Source organism: Chanodichthys erythropterus, chromosome 6, assembly GCF_024489055.1.
Source record: "Chanodichthys erythropterus isolate Z2021 chromosome 6, ASM2448905v1, whole genome shotgun sequence".
In the NCBI taxonomy this organism is placed as follows: domain Eukaryota; kingdom Metazoa; phylum Chordata; class Actinopteri; order Cypriniformes; family Xenocyprididae; genus Chanodichthys; species Chanodichthys erythropterus.
Window position 1 is genome coordinate 12,205,337 of NC_090226.1, and position 19,796 is coordinate 12,225,132.

The following is a 19,796-nucleotide window of genomic DNA, read 5'->3' on the forward strand; positions in this document are numbered from 1 at the left end:
CGAAGCAATACCATTAATGTACATGTAAGGTGATGTCTTTGTTGGTTCTCATCTCTATAATGTTTCTGCTGTGTTTGAAGTGGGCACTTTTCATAGGCGTCTGTGGACCTTCAGCAGGTTTCTGGAAGGAGTGTATGCTTTTCTCTTCATCCGTGAAAAGTAAAGCACTTCGCTTGTGCAGGAATGAATGTTGCCTCCAGTAATCTCTGTTAAAAATCCAAGCGTTAATGTCAGAGCAGTTTCATTATGAGGTTAAGGTTTAAAATTTGTTGATCGTTTCATTTTTTTTTTTTTTTCTCATTTATGTGTGCCAGAAACACTTCCAAGAAGTGAGTTTATATCAGTAGTCTGAATGGTTCTCATATACCATTCTCATATGGTCTGAATATACCAAGTTGTGGTATATTCATTTAAAACGGTACAAATGAAAGCACAAGGATTATTTCTAACCGGAAGTGGAATTTGCTGTACTGGGATGATGATCTTGGAATTGCGTTTTTGTCCCAGCTTAGGCTGTGGTTCTGAAAAGGTCCCGGACCAAATGGAATATTGGCCTCCCTATCTGCTGAGCCAGTCGTTTCAGAAGGCTGGACCACAGAAATAACGGGAATGGGCTGAGGGGAAAAACAGGGATTAGATGTTGAATAGAAAGCTTAAACTGTTTTAAAGCATACTGAAATATGTTTGTTGAGAGTTTGTCAAGATAATATGTACATCAGTATCCATATTAACTTATCTAACAATAAAACTTACATAATTTTAAAAATGATATTTGACTCATGCATATTATTATTTACTGCAGTAATATCATATTGAGATCATTTTAGGTTATTTGTTTATTTTACTTTTAAAGCCATTCCTGGCCTTTTCAGAGAATATTTCATTGGCTTGTCCTTCAGTATGTCTTGTAGCTTATCCAGGCCTGCTCTCTTCATGTGACATATGAACTCGGGAAGTCTTCCGCTTCCTGTTGAGCTCTCGCCAAGCAACATCGTCCTCTGCCACTTGTTGTACTGAGCATCCTCATGGAGAGTCTCTCCTAAGTGAAATGCAAGGTAAAATGAGTCCCTTTAGTATCAATTGATTCGGGATGCTGATGATTAGAACTGTTTATTACACAGCTTTCTGGAATACACTATTCTGATTGGTCAGTCTCTGCTAGTGATGGGTGCTTTTGAATCTTTACGAATCTTTGTTTCGAATCAGTGGTTTGGAGCTTGTTTCAAATTTGAATTACATGATTTCAGCAAACAAGGCTTTGTTACGTCTGTTTCAAACCTTGGTTTCGAAACATTTAAAAATTTACAAGGTTTGTCGCCATATGACATTGACTTCTCATGAACGAATGTCCAATGGTTTTAACTGATCTTGTGTCAGTTTTATAATATAGGTTTATTTTTAATTGATTTCATTGATTATTTGTCTTTAGTGGAAGCTTTAAGATACTATACAGGTACAATTATAAAAAATATTTCTACTTAAATCAATATTTCATGTCCATGTATTTACTGATTTGGTGATTAGACATTTCATAAGAATGATCAAATGTGAAATAGCGTGATTTGTTAATCTTAACGAGAATGTTAAGATTAAGTTACCAGTCAAATGGATGCTCAGGGGGAGCTCTGGTCCAAATGAGGGCTTGGAGTAAAGTTCAAAATCCTGATATCTGTACATCCATGGCAGCCTGGATCTGGAAAGCGTTGGCTTCAGTTTATTCCCATGGAGAATGTTTTCTCTCCAAGACTGTGAATCAATAGGCATAAAAAATTAATGCTTTTGAGGGGGTAAACACAAACATAACACATTTAGTTGCTTAAATGGGAGAAACTGCTAATGATAACATCAATCTGTCATCTGTAAGGTTCACATTTTTGAGTGCTATGCTCATGTTCAGCAGGGAACAATAAGTTAAAGACTCTGAAAGGCAGATAAATCAATTTCAGCCAACCACATGCTTCTAGATAACACTTTGTGTCCCATGAGTCAATCAGCGTTAGCCCTGTCACTGTACTTGCAACTAAATACTGTTTTAAGCTCTGGGGATCTGTAAAGAGGTGGGCAAGGTAGGTAAACATCAGTAAAACTCTATCTTCTTGCTTAAGCTCTCAGGAATGCCCATAAAGTTGACATTGCACTGAGAGAGAAACATGACACAGATGGGGGTAACGGTGGTATGGCATGACCCCGACAGCACCGTTCTCAGCTCCTCTATTCGAGCATCGTCTGGGCGCTTTGGGTGCTGGTTAGATTCAATACTGCTCCTAAAACCTGGGTAAGAGAAGCGAATGCAAGTGGAGTCCTAGAAAGAGGAAAAAGAACTTATTTCACTTACAGTTTAGCATTGCTAAATAAAGCCTTAGAGGTTGTTTTATATATTTCATGGAAATTGATGCCAACCTTTGATAGTTCTCTGTAGAGTAGTTCTCCACCCTGAGTTGGAGAGTTCATTGTTTGAACATTGTGGTAATGCATGGTCTGACCGTCAGTTACATTATGCAAAAGCACATTAGGCTTTGACTTTCGTAAGTCGCTACTTGCCCTATGGACATCTTCGATATTTGCCTGAAATAAAAAATGCATTTTCTTTTTTAGTTTTCTCCCCTTTATATAAGATGGTAAACATTTTTTTGTTAAACATATCAGTAATTCATTACCTGAAGGAAGTCTTTCACATTATTCCCCTCATTCTGTTTCCATTGGAAATACTCTGCGTTGAAATTGTCTAGAGGTGTGCGAGTTCTCTTTCTAATGTTACAGTGATCAGGTATATCCTGAGATTCCTGGGACTCTGTTGCCATCCATAGCTCTCCTATCCCGAGATCTGATCCAAACTCCTTCCTTAAACTGAGAACCATGTCGGCTGACGGGAACAGGTTGAAGCGCACTGCTTCTTGAAGCTTCTTGGCTTGACGGATGTGGCTTATACTAAAAGGTTAGTTGCAAACATTTAAACTTTCTTGAAAGGTATCTTTGTTTTTCACATTTGTTCCTCTAGGTTTAGCAAATACCACACCAAATTCTTTTTTGTGAAGTATATTGCATCCAAGTACTTGTTACCATGTTGAAATTGTAGTCAAACCATAATACGCTACTAAACCAATCACTGTTCTTTCTTTCTTGCATAGCTTACTGAGAAAAAAAAAGCAAGAAAAAAGGACTATGCTGGAACCTGTAAGGCAAAGAAGATATTTGGGTGTAATTGCAATTATACCGTTTCATGGCTTCAAGACAGGCAGGAGGAACCGAATTCCTGATAAACACAAGAGGCTCCATCATAATGGTATCAAGTGGCTTCAGAAGGCAAATCGGACTCAGACCCACATCAAGCATGTCATATAGTCGCTCTGAGAAACTCAATTCTGAGTTATACAGCACGGTCACCTGTTCCTCCTCATCTCCATCCAACCTGGAAAAGATCAGATCGGTCTGTATGATCTTCAGGAATTTTTGCTGTGCTGCATATTGGTAAATGTTGTGCACATGTGGGAGCATTTTAAATGATGACTTTCTTACTTTATATGCACTGTAGTCCACAGTCTTTTGACTGCTTGATCCTTCAATCCTTCTAGAACAAAAAGGTGTAGAGCCTTATCCATCATATGAAATCCAGTGAGAACATTCAGCCTTTTGTTCTCTCTTTCTCTAGCACTTATTTTATGACCTGATAGGACCCTTTGAATAGTTTTCTCTGGATAATGATTTAGCTGGAAGGCATCTGCATTAATTTTTAGAATTTCAGATGTCAGTTTAGCTAAGATGTGAGTATTTGTATACTTAAAGACATAAATGATGCGACCAAAAGGACAATCTCCTTCAATACTGCCATCTTCAGGATGGAGGGGGTAAGCTATCTGCACATGGACTTTTAGTTGGGCGTCAGCTTCAAGATAATGACCAACTGGCATTGTAATATCTGAGGGAATTTCAAAAGAACTTCTCTGTTCATTTATCTCAGAAGCAGAACACCTGATGGGTAATGTCAGATTCAAATATCGGCATCCTCTGAGAAGATCTGAAAGATCTAGTTTTGCAATTCCATATGGATCATGATGTTCAATATCTGCCTTTAAGGAATTATGAATAGTCCATAGATCTACATTTGCTAGATTGGTGTCATTGGGGTCGGTTCCAAATACAGCGGGTGTGCTGGAGTGTTTTTCATTTTTTCTATCCCGATCATGGACTTCGATCTCCATAGGTGGACCTCTAAGAAACTCCAACAGCTTTCCAGGGCTTGGACCGGTAAAAATCACATTCACATCCTTGAAGTAGATATTATCGTTGTGATCATGGCCTTTGGTTCTGTAAATAGGCATGTTGTGGAACTTGTACTGGCAATAGACGGGAAGACATTTCTCCTGTTGAACAATTAATATGATTATTCCTGTGTTTAATGTAATATATTAATTGTTGAATAATGCAACTAATCATTTCTGAAATAGCATACCTTAAGTACATGGAAAGGAATGGGAGACGATGGCAGAGAAGAAGCAGATAAAACTGTGATGACTAGTGGATTGAGTTCAGCCTTTAGCTGCTCTGATATAAGCGGCTGATCCAGAGTGATATTCCAGAATCCTTCTTTCACCTCTCCGGAACAGAATCCCAGGCAGTCGATGAGCTTCATTCTCCCTAAGATGAAGATATAGAAAATGCTAGCCAGGTAGCTAATGTTTGAAAAATATACCATTCAACGGTTTGGGGTCAGTACATTTTGGAAGAAGTCTCTTATGCCTAACAAGGCTGCATTCATTTGATTAAAAATACAGTTAAAAATCTTTGATTCATAGGAAGTTCAAAAGAGCAGGATTTATTTATAATAGAATAAAATTTGAACTCTTTTGTAACATTATAAGTGTATTTAATGCCAGTTTTGGTCAATGCATCCTTCCTTGCTGAATAAAAGTATTGATTTCCCTCAAGAAGTCTTTACAGACCTTAAACTTTCGATCTGTAGTGTAAATGTCATAGTCTAACTATGGGAATGTCCTTCACTCCCATATCATTCTACATAGCTGTAATTCTAATAAAGTGCATATGAGAATTCTGTCTTTAATGGATAATAATAACAGGATTGGATGATAGCCTCCATCCTGTAAAAATCCAACCCTACAATGAAAGGAGCTATATGTGATTTGTCTGGCTCGGCTTTATGGGAACAAGGCTAAAATATTTCCCAAGCGAAGGCTTTCATCAGGAGCTCCTGCTGGGGGTCTGGATGAGACACATCAAAAGCTAAAGAAGCAGTCGGTCGGCTTTGGCTGGTGCCATTCCACAGCCAATTAGAGGCTAAGTAGCAAGGACCCTGCAGGGAAGCCCCCTTACACAGATCCACCCCACAGCGCACCGGCATAAGGGAAACAGCCCCTAAATGGCTGGCTGCCTCGCTAAAGTCATGTTCATGATGTATTGTATAAACATTACATTCACTTACAGGAAACCTGTGTATGAGAGCCATATGAGGGGGAGAATACAACTGCTTTTGCCTACTTGATGTTAAAACTACCATAAGGACTTTAATGCAAGTATCTTACTCTGTGTCTAATGGTAATGCTATACAAGAACATCTTTACTTGTTCAACAAACATACATGAACTTTATAGACACTTATAAGGTTGCTGGGAAGAAACTACCTGCAAGAAGAGGAGTGAAACTAAGTTCCAGTGAGGCGGCCTCCTTTTCCTGTTTGACTTCCATGAGTTCTGCAATCTCCTGGGTGGGTTTCTGGAAGAGTGTCTTCTTAGTGGGTGCTGTTTGGATCTTTTCTTTTGTTAAGCCACTCTTAATAGGAACTAAAAGAAAGTGAGAAGTATGTGACAATGATAAAAAAGGGAATTTGTGTTCTCTAAAAAATGCTGTGTTGTTTAATCCCATGTTTGGGTCAAGTATGGACAAAACCAACCATTAGTTTGACATTTTTAAACCCAATGGTTAGGTTTGTCCATTCGTCCCAAACATGGGCTGAAACAACCCAGCATTTTTCGAGTGTGTGTATATAGATGCATAAAACTATTTAATAAGTGATCACAATTAATAAGTATTAAATCATCAATCCTTAAAATGGTAGATTTACACTACCGTTATAAATGTTTATGGTCAGTAAGTTTTTTTGAAAGAAATTAATACTTCAGTGAGGATGCAATCACTTTAAAAATGAAAATTACCTCAAGCTTTACTCGCCCTTAAGCCATCTTAGGTGTATATGACTTTCTTCTTTTCTGAAACACAATCGGAGATAAATATCCTGATGCATTATGGCAGTGAATGGGGCCAACGAGTATGAAGCTCAAGAAAGTGCTTCTATCATAAGCGTACTTCACACGGCTCCGGGTGGTAATACAGGCCTTCTGAAGTGATGTGATGCATTTGTGTTAGAAAAATATCCATATTTAACAAGTTACATATTCATATTCAACTTAGGAAGAAAGTGTAACGCCTCTCGCAGTTCAAAATGCTTACACTACGTCCTAACCCTTCCGTAGTCAACTTAGGAAAAAGCGTAATTGATGTGATTTGGAGAATGTTTTTGATGGATGGAGGCACTTTCTTGAGCTTCAAACTCTTTGGCCCCGTTCGCTGCCATTATAAAGCTTGGACACATCAGGATATTTATTAATATAACTCAGATTGTGTTCATCAGAAAGAAGAAAGTCATATACACCTAGGATAGCTCGAGGGTGAGTAAAGAGTAATTTTCATTTTAAAGTGAACTAGTCCTTTAAACTGATCAAAAATGACAGTAAAGTCTTTTATAATGTCACAAAAGACTAATATTTAAAATTAATATTGTTCTTTTGAACTTTCTATTCATCAAAGAATCCTAAAAGAATGTATTATGGTTTGCACAAAAATATAATACAGCACAATTGTTTTCAACAATTATAATAAGAAATGAAGCAATGGCTGCTGAAAATTCAGCTTTGCCATCACAGGGATAAACTACATTTTAAAGTATATTCAAATAGAAAACCCCTTACGGAAGAGGATTAGGGCCAAGCAATAATAAAAATAAAAAAAAACATCTCGAGATTAAAGTAGTTAAATTTCGAGAAAAAAGTCGAGATAAAATGTTGAAAATAAACTCATTAATTTACGGAAAAAAAATTGTTAAATTTCGAGAAAAAAGTCGAGATAAAATGTTGAGAATAAACTTGTTAAATTACGAGAAAAAAAATCGTTAAATTTCGAGAAAAAAGTCGAGATAAAATGTTGAGAATAAAGTCATTAAATTACGACAAAAAAGTCATTCAATTATGAGAACAAATTTGTTAAATTATGAGAAAAATGTCGTTAAATTTCAAGGAAAAAGTCAAGATAAAATGTTGAGAATAAAGTCGTTAAATTATGAATTTGTTCTCATAATTTTTCCTCGTAATTTAATGACTTTATTCTCATAATTTAACAAATTTGATCTCGTAATTTAACAACTTTTTTCTCGTAATTTAATGACTTCATTCTCTAACATTTTTATCTCGACTTTTTTCTTGAAATTTAACGAGTTTATTCTCAACATTTTATCTCGACTTTGTTCTTGAAATTTAACGAGTTTTTTCTCTCAATTTAATGAGTTTATTCTCAACATTTATTTCGACTTTTTTCTCTAAATTTAACGAGTTTTTTCTCGAAATTTAACAACTTTAATCTCGAGATGGTTTTATTTTTTTATTATTGCTTAGCCCTAATCCTCTTCCGTAGAAAACAGTTATTTTAAATTGCAATAATATTTCACAATATTACTGGGTTTACTGTATTTGTGATCAATTAAATGCAGCCTTGGTGAGAATAAGAGATTTCTTCTAAAAAACATTAAAAAACATTTTCCATAAAATGTTACTTTGGAATTAATATGACAACATACACAATCAAACTTATGCATATTGTTGAAAAACATAATCATGAACATAGTCTTTTATTTGCATACAGTATAAACATTAGTATATATCATACCTGTGTCACAGCGAAGCTCCAAACGCTTCCTATAGTCAGCTGATCCTGGATCTTTGCTGTGTTTCATAAATTTCCTTGTTTTCCTGTTCTCCTTCTCATAGATAGCTCTCATCTCATAAACCATCTTCCTGATGCCACCTTTGAAGACATTTAGTGATGTTGCAGCTGAAGATTTTTTCCAAGAATAATCACTAAAAATGCGTGTTTTATTGTGCTTTGATACATTAGTATAATATATGAGGATGTAACTAGTCAGGGGTAGCACCTGTCGTGAATTTCACACATGAGATTCATAGTCATGGTTCTGCCTACTGTGATGTAAATTACCGTCTTTAAATCAGTTAAAACACACTGTGGCCCCCTCCTGAAGTAAATGGGTAAGCCAAATATTCTTTTATTTATTTCACTATAATAAACACATTTCACTTCCTAAAGTCATTATGCTCTGCAGTGTCTAAGAATAAATGTTGCTGTATAATAGAGGTGTTCAGACTAAAGGAAAGCACACTCAATAAAACTCTGGTAGATCGTACCCATTTGATCCGGATCCTCTCCAGACCTCTCCTGTGGTAGTCTGAAGCCTTTAGGTCTGTCATTCCTGGCTTTGAAGGATATCTTGTCTTTGCTGTCCCATACTCTAACTGTGACCTTATGGGAGGCCATTTTAATTAGGAGCTCTCTGGTCACATTGACTTCCAGAGTCTGAGACCAACTCACCCACACCTGCTTTCCTTCCCGCCAAGGTTTCAGCACCTTGTCAGAACACGATTTCATGATTATCTGAAGATTTATTCTATTATAAGAAGACAAAAATAGAATTGCACTGCCATTCAAAGTTTGGGGTCAGAGAATTTTATAGCTTTATTCAGCAAATTGTAAATTGCAATTTGTAGTTGCAAAATATTTCAAATAAATGCTGTTCTTTTCAACTTTCTATTCATCAATGAATGCAGAAAAAATATTTAGCAGCAGCACCGTTTTCATCATTGATAATGAAATGTTTCTTCAGCATATTAGAATGATTTCTGAAGGATTTCAGCTTCACAGCATACATTTTAAATATATTAAACAGTTAAAATTATAATAATATTTCATATTTTTACTGTAGTTTTTGATCAAACAAATTGTCCTTTGGAGAGCATAACTCGAAAACATAAATTTTACCAACCTCAAACTTTTGAATGTTAGTGTACTGTATGTATAACACAATTAATGTCACTGAAAAAAATTATGATAAACAATTAAATCACACATGCAAAGATTCTCAAATTCTTTCTAAGTGGTAGACAAAAAGTGTTCGCCCTAAACAGCGAGGTGCACAATAGAAGTCCAAGAAGGCAATTAACTGAAACTCTAGCCCAGCTTTCTTTGGGTCAGTGATACAAAATCTTATGCATAATGTATTAGCATAGATTGACAACAACAACAACAACAACAATGGTTATCAGATCAAAGTAGTAGTTAGAATTATTCTACATATAAATAATTGAGTGTTCACAAGCTCCTGCTTAATATTAACCCCTAATTAATTCCAATAGTTTACCTTAGTCTCATTCGCCATGTAGAGTTTAACCGCCGCACCAAACATCACTAGATCCGCTCTGGTTGGTTCAGGCTCATCAGGCAGCAAGTTGTACTCAATGTAATAATAGCCCTCAGCTCTGGGGGCCTCCACTACCTCACTGGATGGGTCTTGCTTTGGCCCTTTTTTGCTTTTCATGGAATTTGTAAAATTCTCCTCTGGTTCTGCTTGATTTAAGACAATACAGAATTCAATTAGGCATGACAATGTCAATTTATTTCATAAGAAAAATGATTTTGTCATCAAAATGCACATCAACTATCAAGTCTGAAACAATGCATTAAAACAATACCACCACCTTTAAAGATAGCTAATGCAATGCTGACTGTACAGGTGACAATGTAGCTGGAGTCTGTTGAGGATGTTGTTATGGTTTGTTCATCCACAGAACTGGATTCTGGCATCTCCATATATGGATCTTCACTTCTGTCAGCATCAGGTCCACAGAGTAGTTGGGATTTTAAAGACAAATCTTTGAGAAAGTGGTCTTCTTCACTTCTCTTCATGTCAGGTGAGTCTGTGCACTCCATTGTGATCTAGAAATGTTGGTTTTGGATTAGAATATATTATAGGCCTAATGTACAGTTATGGTTTCAGGTGGCAATACCACAGTACAAAAAGAAAACGATGATAAAATCATCTGTATCTTATTGTACTCATTAATTTTTGTTTAATAAGCACTATTATTTTAAGTTCAACAAAACTTACCTTAACTGACAGCGGTTTTCCAGCATTCCCCTCACCGCTACTTTTATGTTTTAATTGAGCGCGTAAGCATTAGAGAACTTTGAAACGTGGCTTTTGTTATATGGAATGCTTTGCGTCGCCTTGACAACCAGAGTCGCGTGAACATAATGAAGCGCGCGCGCCGGTAAATAGGAAATGACAAGCGGCTCATGGAACAGTAACTACAGTCAACAGCAGTTACACAGTGACCAATCGACATTCGACTCCACCGGCACTTCAAAGCTTTTACTTACTCGAGGGTTGAAAGGAAAAGATTATTTCTGCTATAGCCTACGTTTAAAACAATTCCCTTGCAGCCAATGAAAACTTAAGGAAAAATAAAACTCTGTGTAGGCCTATTATAAGGGCATATTTTTACAGTATTTTTAAAACAAAAAATACTGTATGAATATATAATGTAAGCCCACATCAGGATATTTGTTATATTTTTGTTCTTTAGTTATTGCGTTATTTAATTTTATGTAGGCATATATGCTATTTTTGATGAAAACTTCAGTTTTGATTAACTTTCGTACATCATATTTTACAACCTGTATGTTTCAGTAGATAGGCCTATTTTAAGATGCAACATAGATTTTAGGCTTGTTCATGTAAGTTTTAATTAACACTATATCCCCATGGGACCCAGGAATAGACTTGTGTCCTCTGTAGTGGACTTTATATTTTAGTGAAATTCTCTGACAGCATATATGTCCTGTAAAGAGCACATTCAGGGCTTTGCAGAGATAACAAATGTTTGGAAGTTTCCCCATGATGACAACAACTTCTCCTTGGTCTTTAAAAATGACTGACATTAATTTTGTGATCAAATTTGGCACTCTTATGGAAATATGATATTTTGTAATTATCATTTAAATTGGATTGTTTTTAAAATTGTTTGTTATAAATCAAAATCTCGGGAAAATGTTATGGGGTTTCTACAAAAAATATGACCTTCTGTTACAAAACAGGGCATTGATTTCATACATGATGACCTCTGTAGAGGACAACAGGACTTAAATCATGATTATCAGGCATTTTGGGAGACACAACAAGTGAAGCGAAATAAATTATATATCAATATTCCTATTAATTATTAGATATTATTATGAAAATGTTGCCAATTTTTACTCCTGTTATTACACTTCTTTTTTCCATTACATGTTGCTCCAAGAACACATTAATATGCAAATTAGATACAGTGTATAGATGCATTGTATTGAATGGGAAAATCTATGTATGGCCATTTTACCCTCATATTGCATAAAGTAAAATAGTATATAGATTCATTCCAGTTTATCTTTCATAACATAGTTGAGAATCATCTTTAAACAAAATTTAGTTAAAAAAATCCTAAAACCTAAAAATTGATTGGTGAACAAAAAAAAAAAAAAAAATTCCATTGTTTTTGCCTATACATGTAATTTATTGTCATTTTATTTTTTAAACAACTTAGTCCAGGTGTCCACTACAGAGGACATAGCATAAAATATAGTTTTTCAAAAATGTTATAATTTTCTTATGCTCTAAATAATGTAATGATGTGAAACAAAATATTAAATTCAAAAACTTTATTTCTAGGTCCCAGGAGGATACATTGGTTGATTTAATGTAGGCCTAAATATGTATGACATATCTTGTATACTACAATGACTCTCGAAACGCCTCTATATTGTTCACTTTTCAAAAGTTTTTTCCCCTCTGCAGTTAAGATTTTGTGGGCAGTGCTCCCTTCACAGCAACGCCCCCACGCGCACAGCTCGAGAGTTTCTACTACAAGAGTGGGGCGGTCTGGTGTTCAGATGACATGAACTTGGTATGCTGTTTGTATGCTTAGAGGATCTGTTGAATCCATTAATCCATTTAGGCTCTATAAATGGAATTCTTGTGAGGGGAAAAAGGATGGAAAAGTCGGACGCATGCGATCCATACAGCCGACCCGCGCGCAGGACACAATGGATAGTGAGCACTCTGGCGTATCATTACGGACTAGACCGTGGAGTGGAAAACGAAATTATAGTCCTCGCAACCGGGCTGGATCAATACCTCCAAGAGATATTTCATCACCTAGACTGTCAGGGAGATGGAAAAATACCAGCCGAGGATTTTAACATTCTTTGCGAGATTTTAGGACTCAATAAAGAGTGTGATCTAGAGGAATGCGCGGGGATATTGGATAATCTACCCAAAGAGTTCAGCTTCAGGCAGTTTCACGCAAAACTCTGCGGTTATTTCAGTACGAAAGCTGGGTGTCATTATGAGAATGGGAGGTTGTTGGTTGGCAAGGAGAGCGAGCATATAGAGACGCAGATCAGACTCCGGAGCCCTCTGAGGCGGCGTGAGAAGCTGCTGTCGTTGGGTACCAGTAATAAGCGAGAAAGTGGAGAGCCTTCTTCTCCCACTGAGGATAGACACACATCAGGTTGTAGGCAGCTGGGATCCTGCACCAGGGAGTGTTACGAGGAAATTGTGGCCCTTGAAGAGGCCGAGGACAGGATAGCCAAACTTGAGGAGGAAAATGCGAGTCTCAGGGAATTGGTGGAGGACATGCGCGCGGCTCTTCAAAGCAGTGATGCTCGATCACTAGCCTTACAGGTAACGTAATTGTGGTAAAATTCATACAAATATATAAACCAAGCAACAATATTTTCTGCATAAAGTCTACTTAAAAGAACTTTATCCGATTTATGTAGGTATTTTTGAGGTTCTTCTGTTTCTTCTTATTCGCAAACCCTAGTAATCTTTTGGTGGCCGTGTATTAAAGCCATTTCAAAATATTTTAACATAGCCTACAGCTAATCTCTAGCTAGCCTAATAATAAAGTTGGAATAAAGTAATGTTGCTGTTGTTACTATCAGGTTTTTATTCGCAAATGGATATTCGCGACAGGAAATTAGCTACTTGTTTGGTTACTGTAGCGTTTTATAACAACCTTTTAGTAACCAAAAGGTTAAACTACAAGCTAATGCTGACAAACAGAAATTTACATATAAATATATATTCATGAAAATAGTATTTTTTTATCAACAATGTGTGTTGAGTATTGGGTATAATTTAAACTACTCTGTAACTTATGCTGGCTATAAGTGGCAATGGCCCATACCAAGGGTGTGCAACTCGAGATCCACTTACTTACAGAGTTTAAAGAGTAAGTTCACCCAAAAATGAAAATAATGTCATTTATAACTCACCCTCATGTCGTTCTACACCCGTAAGACCTTCGTTCATCTTCAGAACACAAATTAAGATATTTTGATTAAATCCGATGGCTCAGTAAGACCTGCATTCAAAGCAATGACACTTCCTCTCTCAAGATCCATAAAGTTACTAAAGACATATTTAAAACAGTTCATGTGAGTTCAGTGGTTCTACCTTAATATTATTAAGCGACAAGAATACTTTTTGTGCACCAAAAAAAAAATAACGACTTTTCAACAATATCTAGCAATGGCCGATTTCAAAACACTGCTTCATGAAGCTTCTGAGCTTTACGAATCGAATCAGTGACTCAGAAGCCAGTGTTTTGAAATCGGCAACTCAATATCACTATATTGTTGAAAAGTCGTTATTTTGTTTTTTTGGCGCACAAAAAGTATTCTCGTCGCTTTATAATATTAAGGTAGAACCACTCACTTGAATAGTTGTAAAATTTTTTAGTTTTAAATATTTTTTAATGCTTTCCTTTATGGATGTTGAGAGAGGAAGTGTCATTGCTTTGAATGCAGGCCTCACTGAGCCATCGGATTTAATCAAAATATCTTAATTTGTGTTACGAAGATGAATGAAGGTCTTATGGGTGTAGAATGACATGAGGGTGAGTTATAAATGACATTATTTTAATTTTTGGGTGAACTTACCCTTTAACCCCAACCTTAATCAAACACACCTGAACAAGCTAAGCAAAGTCTTCAGTATTACTAGAAAGTTACAGGCAGGTGAGTTTGCTGCTAAACTCAGAGTTGCCCAACCCTGGTCTATACTACATGCCTTCTATATCACATTCTACTGACATGCTTCTGTGTGTCACAGGTGGGCCTGTGGAAAAGCCACTCGAAACATAAACCAGAGGGTGGCTGTTTCATCGCGCACCAAAGGCGAACAGCCCAGAAGCCCAACATTTCTGGGAACCTGAAGGACATCCAGAGTTTCCTGAGAGAAGTTGAGCTTATCCGGAATTCCCGGGACGTGCAGATCGAGGAGGCCATGTTCTTCAACCAGAAGCTGGAGCAAGAACTGCGAGTATCACGCGAGACTGTGCTGATGCTGGAGGAATGTAACAGGACTCTAAAGAAGGAGCAGGTGGAGATGAGGAAGAGGGTGGAGGAAGCCAGACAAGCTGTGCTGAGTGGCCTCAAGAAAGTGAAGGAGCTTGAGACCAAAGCCAGTCATGTGCCTGTTCTGCAGAGGCACATGGAGCAGCTAGAGATGGAGCTTCTGTACTACAGGTTAGTATAATACTCACGTGAAGTGCCAGAAGGAACAAAAACAAGTGTAATGCATCACGCTTTATTTACTGAACTACTGTTTCATGCAGTCAGTTTGACAGCGCTTGTGCAGTAGGCCTAACTTGGGATCATATATTCCCACACTGAGGTAATCTGTTTTTACGTTGAGATAGCTTACTTCAGCAATCATGAAGCATAAAGAAGACATTATCTTCACTTACCACAATTTGGCATCTGTTTCTGGGGATTTCACTGATGTAAATGTATAAGACTCTGTCAAAACAGGACAATTTGGCAACTATTCTAACAAGTGAGGTTGTTTACTTTAGCTGTTCAACAGTTTGTAAGGTATTTTAGAGCTCATCCTAGATTCATTAAATATCACTCTGTTTTATGCTGCTGCTGTTTTGTGATAAAGTTCTTTTAGGAATGATGGTTTGCATTTTGTTTATCAGGATTTTAATGAGACTACTCTGCTACAAGCATTATTGTCACCTGAACCAGACTGAATGTAGTAAACAGTCTCATTACATAATGTAGCTTCAAATAATCACAGTGAACTGAGAATCCTCTGGGTTAAAATGGCTCCCGCCAGAACTTGCTGGCCCTGACTATGCAAACGTGTGCCAACATACATGTTATTTAGGTTGGCTTGATGTGGTTCTGCTTCTCGAGTGCAGACCTTGTTTTGTTTGGGTTCATTTAGTTGTCAACGTGTGTGGCAGCTGGGCTCCCATTTTGGTTAGCTGAAATTATGCACAGCTACTGCTGGAAGCCACTCATTTCGTAGTTTGGGTTTTATACTTAGGCTGTCATTGAACTTTCCTAGCGCACAACCATTTAATTTACGTTTAGTAGCTGTTAAGCTTAACGTCATCAGTGTTTACATATTTCTTGCATGCTAATTTTGGGACAGCATTCCTGGCAATCCTGATAAAGTCGATTTACTGAAAGTCTGTTTTTTCTTCTCATTATTGTCATTGAGGGATATTATATGCTACTAAGACTATAGTGTCCTTCTCTTTCACAAATAAGATATTATATTAATGAGTGTTGCAGTGGTCATGGCATCAATTCAGATTTTTACTGACAGAAACACATTGACATTTTTTTCATAAACTTTCACTTTTATACCTCCAGGCTGCACTAATCTATTTGAAGTCTGTGGTGAACTTTACCAGGAAGCCTTTCTATGGCCCCTCCATTGATGCTCTTAAACCAAATAATTCATTCCAGATCACAATGGTGCTGACACATTCGGGGAAAGTTCCATTCAGCTCGGCAAGGCCTGACCTAAACAGATTGAAAGTTCCCATCTATCTTCAAACAGTTTCCCCGCTCTACAGAATAATGGATGAACACTCCCTGTCTGTATCCTAGCAACAATTCCTACCACCCTCACCAAGTTTAGAGATCTTGGCATGCTACTTAAGTATATTTAAAGTAAGTTCCTGTTAGTTTTTATGTTAAATACAAAATAGTTGTGATGCTGCCGGAGAGTATGTTATTCAGAAGCGCTGCTTTCTTTGTAGACTTTATTAGTTTGGGTGTAAATAATTCCTTGGGCTGTGCCGCTGTTTTAATATTCAGCCATAACCAGTAACAGACCTCACATCCCAATGCCATATTTACAGTCTTCACACAGCAATGAATATGGTAGAAACTTACATGCAGTTATTCAAAGTAATTTTGCCAGATATGGTGCCTTTTGGTGGACTCCAGTGATGTGGCCAGATGACATTTTAAAGCTAAATCAAATCCGGAAAGGCTAATAAGACTGTCTTCCCCTCTCACTTTTTGATAATAGAGTGAAAGGGTACATTTTGGGTGATTTCACATAAACGTATTCAGTATTTATGAATTGGTATGCGAATACCCATCCCCCCTAGTTAATGATTGAGGCCCCCTGAACAAAGTCAAAACAAAAGGGTCGTAAAACATGTATATCTGGTGAAGAGTTTTAAACTTTATATGAATGTGTGTGTGTATAAAGTTCTGTCATGAAACTCTAGATAGCGCAGGCTAATAGGTCCTTCTCTATAGAGCACAGCTGATTGGTTCCTGCTGTATCAGTAGCCAATCAGCTTGCGTGTTCAACCTTCAAATACTTGGTTAAAGGAACACTCCACTTTTTTTGAAAATAGGCTCATTTTCCAACTCCACTAGAGTTAAACAGTTGAGTTTTACTGTTTTCGAATCCATTCAGCCGATCTCCGGTTCTGGCGGTACCACTTTTAGCATAGCTTAGCATAGTTCATTGAATCTGATTAGACCGTTAGCATCTCGCTCAAAAATGACCAAAGAGTTTCAATATTTTTCCTATTTAAAACTCGACACTTCGGTAGTTACATCACCTTCTAAGACTGACGGAAAATGAAAAGTTGTGATTTTCTAGGCCAATATGGCTAGGAACTATACTCTCATTCCAGCGTAATAATCAAAGAACTTGGGTGCAGCAGGCACAATGATATTACGCAGTGGCTGTGACCCCCTGTTTGCACAGGGAGCGTGCCTTGCAACCATGGAGACATTTGTAAGAGGCGCTGCGTAATATCATTGCGCCTGCTGCACCCATGGTACAGCAGCAAAGTACCTTTATTATTATGCCAGAATGAGAGTATAGTTCCTAACCATATCGGCCTAGAAAATCGCAACTTTTCATTTTAGAACACTTAGAACACAATGTAAGCAACATGCGTCAAACATCTTTTCAGACATGAGAAGCATTTATTAACATCTTGTCCAATAAAAGACAACATTTAATAACATGTTTTTACTCCAAACTCACTTCATAACGACAGTTGAGCATCCTTCTGTGAGATGATGTAGCTTTTTACACAGAATAAGGCAGTCGTATGTTTATTAGTCATGCTTAATCAATCAAAGCGATTCAATCTTGTTTATTCAGCTACAGCGATATGACGCGTTATCTTCTTCTGCAGCAGGGCATATTTAGAGTTTCTGCGCAAGATTGCCCTCTGACTTTCAGATGGAGAAGCATCTACTACTGATCACAGAGTCGTACAGCTCTGACAAGCTGCGCATAAAATAATCGCAGCCTTTGCCAAATCGCGTGTGGTTTAATTGTGATAAATCGTGCGGCCCTACCCTCCACCTTCCCCAGCTCCACCTGTATAGATCTGCTACGTGTAATTCATGTATGCTATATTGTACAGCAGAAGCAGCATGTCTTACTTGGTCACAGCAAGTATGTGTGTGTATGTATGCATGTACAGTATATATAGCAAAGGCATTTAAAACGTAACTACAAATGTATTACAAATACATATGTACAAGTGGTTTTTCTTAGGGTTTATGAACATTTCAATAATCAAACATGTTATATTACAAGTTAGTCACTTTGCATCTTTTCGCCTGGTAACAAACAGATTAGTCTAGCTATAGTGGCAGTTAGAGGGCTTTCTGTTAGGATCATTATTAGTTGGTAAACTTTCATTATTTATTACAGATTTGAAAACGTCAGTGTTTTGTTTAATTAATTAATTAATTAAGCGTAAGTGTGCGAAAAGACTATTTGGATTGAATTAAATGAACCAACTTAGATTACCTGTTCCTTTTAAAAAGTTGAAAGTGAAAGTAATTGTAGCAGTCATGAGTCTTGTGTTTCAGCTGCTCTTTTCTGGAGGGGAAATGTAAATGCTCATTGTGTCGTAGACACGTGCAGAGCGCTTTGGCTGGTCTGTGGCAGATCAGAGCAGGGTTTTTTCTTTGAGGCCAGAACGCCCCATGGGCAAGTGTTGAAAAGTCTCTAGAGTGCATCCAATGGGCACACAGCTCTCTGAAAACAAAAACGCTGGAGGATAGCTTTTGATGCAGCTGCCAGTGGGCGAAGAGGATACCGGTCATGCTCCGTGGGTCACGAACTGACCCATTCACACTGAGAGCAATGCCTTTTATCTAGAGAGAGAGGTGTGTCCGCTGGCTATTTTTCATGTCCTTTTTGTTCAGACCTTAATGCAGTTCTTGTAATAATCACACATTTTAATAGCTCACTTCAATTCCCCCACCTGCCGCTTTAACCTCCCCATCTGGCATGACAATAATCAATGATATTAGACTCTTTATCCACATGAAAGGGATGTCTATTAAACTCTTTTTCTCTTTCCTCATAATAATGGTCTTGGAAATGTTGCATTTCTAAAGACACGATTTAACATCAGATTTCTTTCTTTAAGATGTGTGATTACACATCCTTGGACCCGACCAAAGCATCTGAGTTATTGTACAATTTTCTCCAGATTCTGCACACAACAATATTATGTGTATAATGATAATGACCTCACTAACTATTATTATCATCAGTGTTGAAAGTTGTTCTGCTTAATATGTTTTTATTGTAAAATAAAACATGATTTTTTTTGATGATTATAAAGTTCAAAAGAACAGCATTTATTTGAAATAGAAATTACATGTAGCATTATAATGTCTTTATTGTCACTTTTGACCAATTTAATGCATCCATACTGAATAAAAGTATGAAAGTTTGAAAGTACAACTGAAAGTAATCATTTTGATACGTGGCCCTTGGAGATTTATTTTTTTATGAGCCATTTCCGGTCATTTTCGACACTTTGCAGTCACCCAGAATGAGAGAAAGTCCAAGTGTAGATCGAACAGATATTGTGTAAGGTTTCCTGAAGCCCTCTTGGCCCTAATAAAGAAAGAGGAAGAGGTTTAGATAGAGGCCAGGTCTCATGGGGGAGGTGGTGGGAACAGACCTGATCTGTTCAGTTCATTACCATGAAAAACACACCATCCGTGTGCGTCCTGCCTAGAGGCGTTTTCTCTCCCTCAGAATCCAAGATGGACCGAAGCCCTCAGCCTAGACCCCAAGAGAACCGCAGCAAGGCAGACCTCAGGACAAAAGAGACAGACGGTGCGAGAGGAACAAAAAGAGGGGAGGGGGACAAGAGCCGCCATCTGGAGGAAGAGGCAAACACTCGGTTGTTTGTTCAGTGGGAATGAATTTCCACCATCTTACTCTATTTATCGCTCAGCTTTCAGACGTGCTTTATGTCTCTCTATTCATACCAGGTGAAAAGCATTGCATTTATCATCAAGTCTGCGCTGTT

At 37.4% G+C, this 19,796-nt stretch overlaps 2 protein-coding genes across 6 annotated transcripts in view; one reads left to right on the top strand and one right to left on the bottom strand.

Moving 5' to 3' along the window:
• cfap92 (cilia and flagella associated protein 92 (putative)) overlaps positions 1–19,796 on the bottom strand; it is a 35,245-nt gene continuing 15,449 nt past the window's right edge. Inside the window, exons 1-16 of one of the 4 annotated variants that reach the window (XM_067388062.1) lie at positions 10,241–10,525; positions 9,831–10,068; positions 9,494–9,696; positions 8,484–8,703; positions 7,951–8,088; positions 5,637–5,795; positions 4,451–4,635; positions 3,517–4,361; positions 3,215–3,409; positions 2,658–2,928; positions 2,401–2,565; positions 2,198–2,302; positions 1,599–1,746; positions 846–1,039; positions 451–614; positions 1–206 (exon numbers count right to left, since the gene is read on the bottom strand). In XM_067388062.1, coding sequence (XP_067244163.1) covers positions 14–206; positions 451–614; positions 846–1,039; positions 1,599–1,746; positions 2,198–2,302; positions 2,401–2,565; positions 2,658–2,928; positions 3,215–3,409; positions 3,517–4,361; positions 4,451–4,635; positions 5,637–5,795; positions 7,951–8,088; positions 8,484–8,703; positions 9,494–9,696; positions 9,831–10,062 — 3,417 coding nt within the window. In that variant the 5' untranslated portion in view covers positions 10,063–10,068; positions 10,241–10,525 and the 3' untranslated portion in view covers positions 1–13. Of the gene's footprint in view, positions 207–450; positions 615–845; positions 1,040–1,598; positions 2,303–2,400; positions 2,566–2,657; positions 2,929–3,214; positions 3,410–3,516; positions 4,362–4,450; positions 4,636–5,636; positions 5,796–7,950; positions 8,116–8,483; positions 8,704–9,493; positions 9,697–9,830; positions 10,069–10,240; positions 10,537–19,796 lie in introns of those variants that run through there. The other 3 variants (XM_067388063.1, XM_067388066.1, XM_067388065.1) reach the window with 3 other exon arrangements.
• efcc1 (EF-hand and coiled-coil domain containing 1) overlaps positions 12,088–19,796 on the top strand; it is a 28,532-nt gene continuing 20,823 nt past the window's right edge. For both annotated transcript variants that reach the window (XM_067388067.1, XM_067388068.1), the window contains exons 1-2: positions 12,088–12,853; positions 14,288–14,703. In XM_067388067.1, coding sequence (XP_067244168.1) covers positions 12,161–12,853; positions 14,288–14,703 — 1,109 coding nt within the window. In that variant the 5' untranslated portion in view covers positions 12,088–12,160. The remainder of the gene's footprint in view (positions 12,854–14,287; positions 14,704–19,796) is intronic.